Source organism: Theobroma umbraticum, unplaced genomic scaffold, assembly GCF_002168275.2.
Source record: "Theobroma umbraticum cultivar Fairchild unplaced genomic scaffold, ASM216827v3 scaffold_44.0, whole genome shotgun sequence".
Lineage (NCBI taxonomy): Eukaryota > Viridiplantae > Streptophyta > Magnoliopsida > Malvales > Malvaceae > Theobroma > Theobroma umbraticum.
Window position 1 is genome coordinate 9,538,090 of NW_018397255.1, and position 14,594 is coordinate 9,552,683.

General features: G+C 35.2%; 2 protein-coding genes and 3 non-coding genes across 5 annotated transcripts; 2 read left to right on the forward strand and 3 right to left on the reverse strand.

The window, feature by feature from the left end:
- The first annotated feature begins 321 nt into the window (after nt 1-321).
- LOC110429385 (Xanthine/uracil permease family protein) lies at nt 322-7,576 on the forward strand. Its single transcript, XM_021445406.2, has 14 exons — nt 322-534; nt 2,625-2,722; nt 3,121-3,297; nt 4,033-4,133; nt 4,221-4,296; nt 5,040-5,099; nt 5,196-5,383; nt 5,467-5,563; nt 5,656-5,742; nt 6,181-6,239; nt 6,337-6,428; nt 6,691-6,768; nt 6,856-7,016; nt 7,105-7,576. Exons 1-14 carry the CDS (start codon nt 459-461, stop codon nt 7,315-7,317), a joined length of 1,563 nt encoding a protein of 520 aa, XP_021301081.1. The 5' UTR covers nt 322-458; the 3' UTR covers nt 7,318-7,576.
- A 459-nt stretch (nt 7,577-8,035) lies between these two features.
- On the reverse strand, nt 8,036-8,125 carry LOC149527642 (small nucleolar RNA snoR77Y). Its single transcript, XR_016350830.1, has one exon. It is a non-coding gene; the product is annotated as a small nucleolar RNA snoR77Y (small nucleolar RNA).
- A 62-nt stretch (nt 8,126-8,187) lies between these two features.
- On the reverse strand, nt 8,188-8,340 carry LOC149527643 (small nucleolar RNA snoR2/U65). The gene has a single exon (XR_016350827.1). It is a non-coding gene; the product is annotated as a small nucleolar RNA snoR2/U65 (small nucleolar RNA).
- Nucleotides 8,341-8,547: 207 nt separating this feature from the next.
- Nucleotides 8,548-8,612, reverse strand: LOC149527644 (small nucleolar RNA U49). Its single transcript, XR_016350828.1, has one exon. It is a non-coding gene; the product is annotated as a small nucleolar RNA U49 (small nucleolar RNA).
- A 378-nt stretch (nt 8,613-8,990) lies between these two features.
- On the forward strand, nt 8,991-13,193 carry AUG2 (HAUS augmin-like complex subunit). The gene is made up of 6 exons (XM_021445407.2): nt 8,991-9,256; nt 10,032-10,154; nt 10,533-10,637; nt 11,256-11,324; nt 12,287-12,400; nt 12,521-13,193. Exons 1-6 carry the CDS (start codon nt 9,134-9,136, stop codon nt 12,887-12,889), a joined length of 903 nt encoding a protein of 300 aa, XP_021301082.1. The 5' UTR covers nt 8,991-9,133; the 3' UTR covers nt 12,890-13,193.
- Nucleotides 13,194-14,594: the final 1,401 nt, after the last annotated feature.

Sequence of the window (14,594 nt, forward strand, 5' to 3'; positions counted from 1 at the left end):
AGTTGCAATTGTTTCATTGACTGCTGCTGGGAAAAATGTGGGACCAGATGACTATTTGGTAAATAAATTTAGAAAACAAGGGTAAACTTACTTAAAAATAAACTGATTCAAAAGAGGAAGCTTATGGAGCCAGAGGGGAAAGGGGAGGGAAGGGAAGGAAAAGAGAGAGAGAAAGAAAGGGCGGGTGAGGAAAGGGCAGGGGCTTCACTGAGAGGCTATTGCCGCTTTGCTTTTGCTCATTGGCATATTATTCTCTCTTTATTATTTTTATTTCCTTGGAAGCTACTTTTCTTCACTTTATATCTGTACTTTACTTTGTTCCCCGTTTCTCTTCTGCTGCTGCTTCTTCTTCTTCTCCTTCTCTTCCTACTACTACTACTACTTCTTCCTACTTCAACTTCTTCTTTGTTTTAACTTCTATCTTAACTATTTTCTCTCTTTCCCAACGCTTAAGAACAATGGCAGAAATGATCCATCCTCCCATGGACCAGCTGCAAGACCTTGAATACTGCATAGACTCTAACCCTCCTTGGGGTACGTGCACTTCTCTCCTTCTCTTTTGTTTAGTGTTGTTTTGATTATTTTATAACTAAAGTAAATGACGGAAATGGGGTGATGGGTCTTGACTCTTGAACTTAGTTTCTTTGATGTTTTCTGGTCCTCTTCCATTTTTCTCTTTGGTGTTCTCATTGGGGTAATGGCTTTAAGCTTTATGACACTGGAGTGGTGCAGTAAAAAAGAAAGACAGATGAAGTTGTGGGTCATAGCTATGGCTAAAAATTAAAGGCTTGTTTTATAGTCAATAAAGTCTGTAACTTTGCATTTCTGTGAATGCAATATTAGATATTATGGTGTAGTTATTATGAACTTGACCCCAGTAGAAGGAAAATAAATTATTTTTTAAAAAAGAAAGATTACTTTTTTTTTTCATTTTTTAACCGTTTCTGTCAAGTTTTGTTGATAGTATGATTGTTCATAGTATTTAATAAGTGCAACAGTTTGCTGCAAACATTTATTTCTTAGTTTCCTCATAAAAAGCTGATTTTTCGTTTAATTTTTTAATGATTTTAAGGTCAAGTGAGTTTTCCCATTTCCTAATTTGTTTGAATGGTTAAAAATTATCTTGAAAGCAATGAGTTTGTTGTAATGTGTATATTGGGTTCCTTTTCCTGTATTTTCTCGGATACCAAACAGAGAATTCGTTGACATATATGGTGTTCGGGACTTAACTGAATGGGAATGGCATTTCTGTAATATCTCTTTTACTCAACAGAACAATCCTCTTTGGTTGCCTACAAAAGCGGTCGTGCTTGATGAATGCAAATAGTGGGTAACCATTCACTTTGTATGATAACAGTCGTCAACTTGGAAATGCAGTATACTCATGCAAGTTGTAGGGATCATGCCTTCAGTATGACTGCAATGACCATAGCCTGGGAGAGGATTTTTTTTTTTCCTGTGACAAGATATCATATAGCAATGGCATACTTTCATTTATAATTACCTTCTCTTGGTATAGATTCACTCAGATGGCTGATACCAAGTTGGAAGAGAACATACACATTATGCATTTGCTTTTAGTAATCAATTCAAGTTTCTTAAGGACATTTCTAGTAGTCCTGGGTTTTAAGATTAGCCACACTGTTTACTGGGCTGCTTGCTAATTTTCTATTTCCAATTGCTTTACTTGGGTACTCTTCGAAACAAGCAACCCTCACCTCCCCTATCCTTGCCCTGTGTCTGGAGCTTTAACTTTCAAACAACCTATAGGCTTAACATTGGGCCACATAGAGACAAAAAAAGGTAAAGAAATGTTGAGCGTTGGATTAGTTACAACGTGTTTAAAAAATGATGGTTGAAATTCACTATTGACAAAAACGAAAAAAACATTTGTGGTCCTCATTGGATCAAGTTATGCTTAAGGAGTGCATTCCATGGTGGATGCAACTAACATAAGATGCTTTTGATGGATGTTTTTATGACCACAGTTATGATTTAGGGCAGTTAATAAATTGTCAGAATCTGGTGAATTTTCCCATCACGAGCCCATCAAGAAAATACTATGCTCTTGCTGTACACAGAATGTCTTATAGACAGTTTTATTGATGTAGATCTCATCTCTGCTCCACCATAAGGGTGTAGTACAAATTTATGTGGATCAACCGCAAGAATTAAGGGATTCTAGGTTTTTGTTCAAACCTGAAGCTGCATGCAGAGTAAAATTTAGGTGATAAGGGATTCTAGTTATTTTTTCACACCTGTAGCTGCACTGTAATCACTTTTTTGTCACTGTATAGATGCACTTTATTTGTTTGTATGTACAAATACAGCATTGTCACTCTGTACATTGTTAATGTTAATAATTCAACAATTACTTAGTATTGCACCCGAGCATTTGGCTCATTGGTTAGTACATTATCCCCCTGCTTAATGAGCAGGGTTCGAATTGCCCCTCCCTTAATTAAAAAAAAAACGATTACTTAAGTATTCAGGTCAAATTAAGTCAAAACTAATGTAAATTAGAAACAAGTCTTCATTTTGACATTGTCAAGTTCAGATGCATAGGTATCAAGTTTACCGCTAAATATCTTGCTCGTGCTTATAAACAAAGCTTTTTCTTGCAGCTGAAACCATCCTATTAGCATTTCAGAACTACATCCAGATGTTGGGTACAAGTGTAATGATCCCTTCATTGCTCGTCCCAGCGATGGGTGGAAGCGATGTAAGCTGGTTATACTCAACTTTGTACATTATCTTAAATATTTTTTAGCCATTTATCATCTTAATTTATGCTTGGCTTACATCATAAGTTGCTGCCTGGCCAGAGGAGCTATACGGGTAACTTTGAACCAAGTTGTTATTAATTCCTGACTAGTATTATTTTTGAGGTTAATCGGCCATCAATTAAGGAGTTGAAATTAGACCTTGTTTTTTTGCTTCTTTATTTTTCTTCTTCTCAATTTCATAGTAGATTGAAAACAGGAAATGGTATTGGGTTGAATTTTTGTCTAGAGGAACTTGCGGGGACTACTTACCATGACATTTATCCTTCTGCCAAAATTTTCTCCTTTTCTTTAACACCTTTTCTTTTTCTATATCCATTTTTTGGCTCATAACCAGGGAGACAAAGCACGGGTAATACAGACTTTGCTCTTTGTAGCTGGCATTAACACACTTCTCCAAGCACTCTTTGGAACAAGGTTGCCAGCAATTCTTGGAGGCTCTTATGCTTATGTCATCCCAATAGCCTATATAATAAATGACTCATCATTGCAACGGATTAGCGATCGACATGAAGTAAGTTGCTTGTTGGCAACCACCGTCCGTTTCTTTATTGTTGAGCACTTACAAACCATATAAATATAGCTGACAAGATTGACAAAAACTTTTACTGCATAGTGTTTGAACACCAGAACTGTGTGAACATATATATGCCAGCAAAGGTAGTAGTGAGAATTCTGCCTTCTAACCTGGCTGCTGGAGTCATCAGTGAGGCATTGCTCAGAGAAAGTAACAACTCTTCTTTTTCTCGATATTTGTTGGAGAAGACAAAGAACTCTGAGATTGCCAGGAGTTATCGTTGAGACAGATATCTTAATTTAACCTTTCACAGTAATATCAGAGTAGCAGGTGTCAATGTCCTAACATGCTTACCTTATAAAATTGATTCATCATGGACGACAATGTAGTCATATGAAAATGCATAAGTTTTAGTTGTTTGTTACACTCAGCTACCAACATTCGTTCAAATAAAATGGGTCATGGAAACGTCACTTAAATGTGTTTCTTTCTCTTAATTATAATATGCTTATTACAAACGGTGTGTTTTAAACTCTACAGATGCTTATTACAAATCTGATGTTTTTAAACTCCCGGTATCAAAAGCTGTGCTACTGTAAGTGCAGTGTTCAATCAGTGCCGGCTTACATCCCACTAGAGATGTGTCTTCAATTTGATTCCCTTCTCAAAAATTGAACTTTCTCATTTGCTAGGGGTAATTGAAAGAGATCTTCCCATGTGATTGGTTTGCAGAGATTTGTACAAACGATGCGAGCTATCCAAGGAGCTCTTATTGTAGCCTCAAGCATACAAATCATCCTGGGATACAGCCAAGTTTGGGGTCTCTTTTCACGGTACATTGATAGCATATGAAAATGCGAAATTGTTAACCCCCCAGTGTAGTATTATATTGTTCACTGTTGTTTTTGTTTTCTATGCAGGTTTTTCAGTCCACTTGGTATGGCACCAGTGGTTGCATTGGTAGGCTTGGGATTGTTTCAGAGAGGATTTCCTTTGGTAGGTGTTGCTGTATAAGGGAATTTGTTTTTGACATTGAGCATCCATTGATTGATTCTGAGTATGGAACTTCAATTTAATATGTTTAGCACCTCTAACAGCCACATAATCAGGAATGCTGGCATCTGAATTTTAATTTTTTAGTTCTAGCTCATTGAATATGATTGCTATTTTTATGTGCAATCCAAATTCTGTGTCATGGAAAGTTACTAACCTATCCTTTTTGTCCACGGATGATTAAAATTGTTTAAAGGTTACACATAAACGTAGTCGCTTAAAAGGTACCTAGTCTTCATTCCCACTTGTTTCTGTTCCTAATCTTTAGTTCATATTAGCTACCCACTTACTGGAAAAGATAACCAACCATTACTTAAAGTAATGAAAATTAGCTTCTATTAGGAAAATTACACGTAATGGATGTGTAAGACTAGTTAACAACATTAAGTTATCATATTATGGTTCCAAACATATTTCATGTAATTTTTCTCAGTTAAGTGGATTTTCTGATTTCAACACTAGGATTGTTTATTTAGCTCTACAAGGAATGAGATTCTTACATTCCATTATTGACTTGAAGTATCTACCATTCAAACTTCATTTCGACCGCAATGTTTTAGTTTAACAGATTACTTATGGTTGCAATATACCAAAACTTACTGAGATCAGCTGAACTGTGTATTCCCTGTTTCTATGTGAGTATCACACACACACCTCTAATTCCTTATTTGCCATATTTGTTTCAGTTGGGAAATTGTGTGGAAATCGGGTTGCCAATGCTGTTATTGGTGATTGGGGTGTCACAAGTAAGTGTTTAGTATAATTATTACAATATCAGTTTTTTTTGTTTTCTCCTTTTATTTATTCATTTACTTATTTTGCTTGGCTTTTGGCAATTGCAGTATCTAAAGCATGTGAGGCCAATAAGAGATGTCCCTATTTTCGAAAGGTTTCCTGTGTTGATCAGTGTTGCAATCATATGGATCTATTCCCTTATTCTGACTGCCAGTGGGGCTTACCGTGACAAGCCAAATGATACTCAACATAATTGCCGTACTGACAGAGCAAATCTCATATCTTCTGCTCCATGGTATATCAAAACAACCAACTTCAGCTCCTCTTGACATGTATTTCTGTTTTCACTGCTTCTAACATTAATGTGTTATGATTCAGGTTCAAGTTCCCATATCCTCTTCAGTGGGGCCCTCCTACATTTTCAGCTGGTCATTCCTTTGCTATGATGTCTGCAGTTCTAGTGTCTATGGTTGAGGTACATCTTATTGATGTTACTTTCTTCTTAAAAGTTCAAACTAACAATTCTACCATGAACTTTCTTCTTAATGTTAACCTTTCATTCTATAGTCCACCGGCGCATACAAGGCAGCATCTCGATTGGCTATTGCAACTCCACCTCCAGCTTATGTATTAAGCCGTGGCATTGGCTGGCAGGTGGGCGGATTTGACAATACTATCACTCTCTATTTCTGTTTCTTTTCTGTTTTTAATGAGTACAGGCACAAGTACAAGTAGACAATACATATATGATCAACCAAACAAGCCCTTTTAGAAAGAAAACTGACTAACAAATAACCAACAAACCATCATATAATTGAAAAAAAATCTAAAATAATGCTATATTGATTGTTTCAAATTATGCTTCAGTGTAAAATACAAACGATTTGGGTCATCGTCAGCCATGAGCTTCATCCTTCTAGCTTGCATACACTATATATCAACAATACACAATTTTAACAATTTCAGCTGTCATTCTGTATGATTTATATTAACTTTAATAATTTGATATTTCAGTTGAGTACCCTTTTTTTTCGTGTATAACTTCATTCAAGTACATTGACGAGCTGGATGGTTTTCAAAATCATTTTGCAGGGGATTGGCATCTTGCTTGATGGTCTATTTGGAACATGCACTGGTTCTACTGTTTCTGTGTAAGATATACTTTTAGATCAGCTATCGCTGCATTCTGCTAGTGTTGTGTTTTTTCCCCATGTAATGCGCTTAAAAGAGATGTTGGTTATGTTTCAGGGAAAATGTGGGACTCCTTGGACTAAGCCGAGTTGGAAGTCGCAGAGTTGTTCAGTTATCTGCTGGCTTCATGATATTTTTCTCAACCTTAGGTATTCACACCTTACTTCAGAGTCCTGAGAGCAAAGAAAATGATGATTCTCTTAACCTGTGTCCGGGCATATGGCTTAGACTTAAACAAGAACCGCTTTTTAACACACATTTCTGGCAGTCAATTAAATTGATATTGTCTCAACAGGAACCCCACTTTGCTGTGTTGCATTTAATCTCCTTTTTCTCGTGGAACCCAGAAATCTATTTTATCAGCTTCAACAAATACTTTAACATAATCTTTCCCCTTTATGGTACTTCCAGGAAAATTTGGAGCTGTGTTTGCATCCATACCCTTCCCAATATTTGCTGCACTGTATTGTGTTCAATTTGGCCTTGTGGGTATGTACCACTTGTATCAAAGCTCTATTATCTGCTGTTTTCATGCTGTTTGAATCCTCAATGACAATTTCTTTGCTCGCTATGCAGCTTCAGTTGGATTATCATTTCTTCAATTCACAAACATGAACTGCATGAGAAACCTCATTATTACAGGGCTATCGCTCTTCCTTGGAATTTCCATCCCACAATTCTTTAATGAATACTGGAATCCAACACACCGGGGTCTTGTTCACACTAATGCAGGATGGGTAAGTAATGTTGCCAAACGTGTTAAAACTTGTAGGCCAAGGCATCATAATATCCCTACTAGTATTGACACTGGAGTCCTTGCTGCAGTTCAATGCATTTCTGAATACCATATTCTCATCTCCGGCAACAGTTGGCCTGATCATCGCCGTGTTTTTGGACAATACGCTAGAGGTGGAAAAATCGAAGAAAGACCGAGGGATGCCATGGTGGGTAAAGTTCAGAACATTTAGAGGAGACAACAGAAATGAGGAATTCTACACCTTGCCGTTCAATCTCAACAGGTTCTTCCCACCAACGTAGTAGAGAGTTCAACGTCAGGCAAAAATCAAGCTCATTTCCGGATTTTTATCAGTTTTTATAGATAATGTTCATGTGCGAAGAAAGATGATATTCGTATGAGAAACATTTTGCTAGATGGTATTCGTATCAGTCTTCACTGTGATTCCAATTCTTTTTGTGGGCCCGTTGTAAGGGGGAGGTCCAGGGTAGGGTTGTAGAGCATTCTATCTCTGCTTCTTGTAGATGGCAATAATAAAGAAAGGAAATCGGTTGATTTTGATTTCTCAACTCTTCCCTGTCCATGCTAATCCCTACTTCAATATTCTCTCCTTATTCCATCAAAGGAAGAGATGATCATTAAATGATTTATGCAATTACACAAAAACCATTCCCTTACTTAACATTTCCTATATTACATACTACTATGGAATTAAACAGTCATTGATCTACACAGAGAGATTTTGATTGAAAACACATTATGGCTTGCAATGTCTTTAAATTATTTAAAAATTTTTTAATAAATTAATTATTCACTAATTATTATTAGTCAAAATATTATTTTTAATTTAATATACTTTTTAAAAAATTATTTTTATACCCTTTTAAAAAATCTATGCTCAATTTTATCGTCATAAGATGAACATGTTACAATTTCGAAAGAATAGTGGCAAATTTGCAATTAGTACCTAATGCCAAATATTCAACAAATAAATTTTAAGTTAAAACGCGAACCGATTGTATGAAGCCTCAGACAGCCAGTCAAGTTGACATCAAAAATTAAAATTCAGTCGGTAATTCCAACTATTAAATGAGAAATCCTCATTGGCTTCAACAATTCATTAATCCTAAACAACACCCTAAACGAAATAATAAAAATCACTTCCAAGAAAAAAATGTAATCGCCGAAAACGGCTCCGTAGATCGTAAGGAATTAGATCTACAGGTTCCTATCAGCAAGCGAAACATGTGATTCCTTTCGGTCCAATCATAGCATCGCCGGTCACTGCTCTTTTTTCTTAGCTACCGGCGACGTGGCATCGGACCCAACGCTCCCAGTATTAAAAATTTTAAAAAGATTTTTTTTTTTTCCAAAAAATCAAAACCCTCAGAGACCCGTTCCAAATCAAACACACAGCGGAACACGCTTCTGTGGAAGGCCACCGTGGATTCCCGGCCAGTCATCAAGCACCTAAGAACATGAATCAGAGGGCTGGCGATTGGCGGATGGGAAGACGGGATCTTCCTCAGCGTGTTGCCGCTGCTGATTAAAGTGTCATACGGCACTTCCTATCTATGGGAATTCTTCCTCATTGGGATTTCGCTTTGCACTTTCTTTCCTCCTTTCAAAATAAACACCGAAAACCAGATGCTAATCTTTCCAAAAACAAAAAGGAAAACAGAAAGCCATTAGTTATATCACATGAACTAGGTTTGAGACGAAGACAACAACTTAGCAGGGAATTTATAGAGAGCACTGAAGCAAAACCCTAAATCTCTCGTTCGGATTTTGTTGGGGGAGGGAACCCTGACATTCAGGGCTTAAATTTGTTCAGTTGGGCTTCTTTACTGGACTGGTAATGGCGGAAAGGGGTACCGGGGCTTGTTATGAATAGGCCCAATGTGTTTGGGCGGGTTGATACGAACTTTATGAATAAATCATTTTTCAAAACATAAAAAAATAGTAAATAATTTAAATTCAAATCAGCCGCAGGTTTAAAAAATACTCAAGCATAGGCCGGACACATCTGGCACTAGTCGTCCGTTCCCGTCACCAACTTTGAATGTAATTTCAAATCGGCGACGACGAAGAAAAGAGAAAAGAGTGTTTTGACGTGAAATGTCGATGGGAAATGACACGACATGGGTTGGGAAGAAGCCATGGAGGCGCATCGGAGGAATGTCGGATGCTCTCTCCATTGCTGCCGATCTTGGTTTCTCTGTTCCCCCTCCTCCTTCTCAGGTTCCTTTTTTTTTTCTATCAATTCTATTTCCTTTCCTTCTCATACTTTGTTCTTTTGGATAGATTTTATTCACATTAATTATTGGATTTTTATGTTCAAACACTCCAATTATGCAATTTGAAACTCCCAAATTACACTACTTTCTGGGGCAGATTGAGTTCTTTTATTTTGGTCTTCTATGCTAAGCAATTGAATGATATAATATCATTTCTAGCTGCATTTTTTGTAATGAATTTGGCTTTTTGAAGTTTATACTCAAAATATTTAGCCCTTTTTTACCCTTTTTGATGGTCAATCCAGAGGAATTTAACCATCAAAAGCATATAGTTTCTTTGCGAAAATTGTAAATTTAGGATCCTGAACACTAGTTGAAGTCTGGGGTTTTCATTTTTTAACTATTTAAGATGTAGGGGTTTAGACAGTAAGCTCAATTGAAAGATCAATTATTCATAAAACTCTGGTAAACGTGAGGATAGATTTCTTGCCTTAGAACCTAATGTCTCGAGCATTGTCTTTCTAAAAGTATAGAATAAATAGTTTGTACATTGTCATCGGCTGAACCATTAGTGTGAAACTCTGTTTGATTAAATAGTTCTGAATTCATTCATTTACTTTTGTTTTTATTTATAAATCTTTTGATATGCACTTGCTGGTCTGTAGCCTATTTGGATTTAGTTACACATGTTGAATCTACAAGGTTACATTAGGGCTAGCTAATTTATGGGAGGATGCCTTGAAACTATGACAGAGTTAATGATGCTTTTTCTTCTGTAGGAAGAACTGCAAAACTTATCTGCTACTGGTGAAAAGGGTGATGACTTGATAAAGGTCTTGAGAGAGCTAACCACTGTACAGAGAAAAATAGCAGATCTGCAAGTGGAACTTCAAGGCCGAAAGGTGAAGCATCCCAGCTTAATTATCATTTCCACATCATTTTTTTGCTGCATGTAAGGGTTACTATTGAGCACCTTTGGGTAGTTTTAAGGGTATGCAACTGATGTTTTGCATCCAGTTTGGACCTTTTAAAAGGGTTCAGTTTGTTATTGAAAAATAAATTAAGAGTGGTTCTTTCAGTTTTTCTCATTGAAAATATTGAACACACACATAGACACACAAGGAAGCTTAATATGTTTATTTAGTCTTATTATTTATAGTTTTTGGTTTATACATTGAGAAATATTTTATATAAAACATAAAATTTGATTTGTTAACTTACAGTTGCTGACTTAAGCACACCCTAGGTTCTTTAACTGACCTGTTTTATGGCATTTTTAGGATGATAAAAATGTTGCTCATCTGACGCATGTGAGTGAAATGGAAAAGAAGTGTGAGACACTGGCGAGGATTACTACCATATTGAAAGATGTTATTCAGAATAAGGTAATTTCAGGTTCTCTTATTGTGTACTGTAGCTTCTTAATGTTGGGCATGCCAAATGATAGTGATTTTTGCTGATTTTTGTATATATCCACTCATATGCACAAATAATGCTACTTACATTAAATACCTCATGTTGCAAATTTCTCAGCACCACTACTTTTGCAACAATTCCTCTCTATCTCTTCACTCTGTTGATGGGGTTAGGAAGATGGGTGAGGTTTTACTTGTACTCCTATTCTGGTTTGGTGTTAAAAATCTCCCTTGATTCAACCAAATTTAACCATGAAAATTCATATTCAAGATGCTGCTATGAACAATACTAGGAGCATGTCATTTACTGGGGATCCTGAAAGGTTCTTGTATTAATATACTGTGTCTGGAATTGAGATCATAATTAGCTTATTTGTATTGTTACTGTCTGAGGATTACATCATTGGCTTATTTTTTATGTCCTGAGAAATTTGTTTAGGAAGAAGAAATTTTTCCATGCCCAAGATGGCTACTTCAAGAAGCTATTGTTTTTATCCTGACACGTTATATTCTTATTATTCAGATCACACAACCAAAGTGACTCCATTTATTTAACTTTCTATTTTTCTCTGTTCATTATTTTGGCAGGATCGTATTATAGCTCGTCTACAGCAACCATATTCCCTAGATTGCATTCCAGTGGAAGCAGAATATCAGGTTTGTCATTCGGAGATTTGCTTTAACATAAGAACAGTAAAATTTGAAGACCTAGTAATGTTGGTTTTTTTCTTCCTTGGTTTGATTGTTTACATGGAGAACTTCTTTGTGTACCATTTAGTGGTACCAGGAATTCAGTTTGCTATGTTTCTCGTGCAAGTTTGGTGATGACCCATGGCAGTATGATCACCTGGAAAAACTTTGATTTCATGGTCTACCAAGCATGTGGACTGAGAGTAGTTGTAGGTTATAGAACATATTTACCGGAGATGGTTGCATTATCATTAGATGTTGGGAACGCTTCTGTTTTTTCCCCCTTCTCTTTCTCTTTTTTCTCCCTTAAGCTCTTGCACAATTTGTATTTATCTTCTTTGCTACCTAGAATTTGTGAGCCAATGAATTCCACATTCAATTTAAAATGGGATTCAAATTTTCAGATTTTCTGCAATTTTACTGACAAATATAATCATTCAAAAGATGATTATCTGGCCCATGAGGCTCCATGATGTTAGATCCTATAAATATGAACTATTATGTGAACTTTTATTCATTTCTGATGGAAAATCAGCCGAGAGGTGGATTAACTGGCATAATGTTCAGTTCTTCTTTCGGATTTCTGCACTGATTTTGATATTGTCCATCTGCAGAAGAACCTTGTATTATCAGGATGGAATATAACAAAATGTATAGTATTATAGTTTGCTGTAAGATAACAAGTCAAAATGGAAGATTGAAAAAATCAAATAATTAAATGCAATTTTTTTAAAGAATGAAATTCAAAATTGTTTTGAATGTGAAATTGTAATTCTTAAATACTCTTCCCCAAAAATATTTAAACTGAAAGCAATTAAATATTTATGCTTGAACCTTGAAGGGCAGGTTGTTTTGTTAGTTCCATTCATTTGGGAAAAACAGAAAGATTTTACTTCATTGCTAATGGCAATTTTATTGGATTTCTCCAGAAACAATTTTCTGAACTACTGATGAAGGCTGCAAGTGATTATGGTGCATTGACAGCATCTGTTACTGATTTCCAGTGGAGCCAGAACTTTAAGGAGTCTCCTGCAGTTTGGGGGGTAGGCCTAAAGCCATATTGTGATATATTTTTGTATTATGTCCAAGGAGTGTGACATCCAGCATCTTTTTCTCTCTAATTAGATATGCTGCTCATTCTTAATTTTCTTTTCCTCACACAGGAGATGCTCCGTCCAATTCCCGTTGCTTTAGCATCTTGTACTCGATTCTTTGAGGCCATGTCTGCAATGAGAGAATCATTTGCAACACTTCAAAATTTGAGAGTGGGGCATTCTGCTTCCTCTTTGCCAACTACACCAGCCAAGGATCCCTCCCAAAGAGTGCTAGGAGAGTCAGACTGCATGACTCCATCCCCTTGGAAAAACGAATCAAGTTTTGATGACTTAGCTATCAAAAGTCTTAGAAGCCAAGAGCTTGAGCAGCAAGAAGTAGAGGATGGAAACAGTGAAGTGGGTGACTTTCATCAGGTTGATGGCTCAAGCCACAGGAGATTGTCTTGGCCTCCCTCCGTTAAAAAGAATGGTCTTTAATTCTTTCGGCTATGTATTGCTATGCTTTAGTTTGCATACTCCTATAGTAATATTTTCTATGCCTTGGAACCCTTCAGCATCTTCATAGTTCATAGTAGTATTGTTTGCTTGAAAATATGCGCCTAAAAAAAAAAACGGAAATACAGAAAGTGAGCAGTGCATATTCTACATTTTTTTTTTGTTCTTAACATATTATGCATTCGTTTAATACGCTGATTGTGCTGCGGCAGTTTGAAATGAATACTGTATGAAAAGTGAAATGTTGGTAGGGATTTCCTTATTTTATCAACACAGTTTTTATTTTTTTACTTTCCTTATCAAGGAGTTCAATTCTTCATTCTTAACCGGGAAATACTATAACTATGTTTTAATAATTAAGTCAGTCTACCCTTAACAATTAGGTAAAATATTTTCATAGTTTTAAGTTTTAATAGAAATTTCAAACCGATTCATTAGTTTTTGAAATAGATATTTTGTTCAAAAAATGTAAACACCGTTAATAAAAATTAAAAAAAAAATTGATCAATGCTCTTTTATTTTTATTTTTTTAAAAATTAATAAAAATATATAATAAAATTTTTAAAAATTAATAAAGAGTAAAATTATTATTTAAATATTACTATATCATCAAATTAATAAAAAAATTAAGAGTTTATTAACAATTGAATTTATGTGTTTAATAAAAAATATTTTTTTTAAACAATGTTTATTTTGAAAATTAATGAATTCGTTTAAAATTTTGATTTAAATTTAAGAGAATTGAGGTATTTTATTTTAACAATATCATTTTTATCCGTTTGAATGGTTTTGGGTTAATTGAGTTTAAATGTGATAAAAGCTTGAAGTTCATATATTTTTGCTTTATCTAGTAGGCCCTAAACATTACTTTGTTTCTTTAGCAGCAAAGAGAGAGTCCAAATCAAGAGAAACTATTGAATAAAAGAGTAAGGGGTCAAGTAAATTTTCATATTTAAACTATTGAACTATGCTTTTAAGCCTAAAAATTCCTTTTCAAATCACCAAAGAAGGTGGGCACGATGGAATGAATCGGAGACAAAGCCCAAACGAGATCTTCATTGTGCCGCACGTCCTATGCTTGTTTCTGATATAGTGAATCTCTAGGGTCAATCATTTCTTTCCACCGTTAAGACCCGATTTTCAGGAAAAGGATCAATTTCAGGAAGTTAGTGACATGTAAACACCGATTGCCCGTTGGATTTTGTGATTCTCAACTCCGAATGACAAAGAAAGACAAATTGCTATCTTCACCGCAAAAGAAGAATAAGGACAAACAAGTTAGTTTTGATCAATATAAAATATTAAGGATTGCTTATAAAGCAGTGGAACTGATGTTGACTGATGCAAATATGCGTTCCCTCTTTACTGTCGGCACCCACTCATTGCGTCCTCGGATAAAGTTTGAAACACTGGTTGTACTTATTAATTGTTAATTGATGAACTATTTAATATGAAATTACTATTATTAATATTTTAATTTAATCTTATAAATGGTCTAGTTCCTAGCAAAACCCTTAAAAAGGCAAAAGAGAAAAAAATAAGAGTAAATACTTATTTAATTTATTTATTTCTTTAAAGTAAAAATTGGTTCAAATTATTTTGATTAATTACTATTTTGTGAGAAACTCTTAAATTTTTTTTAAAAAAAATCTTTAAAAAAAATAAAAAAATTCCAAATAAAAACTTT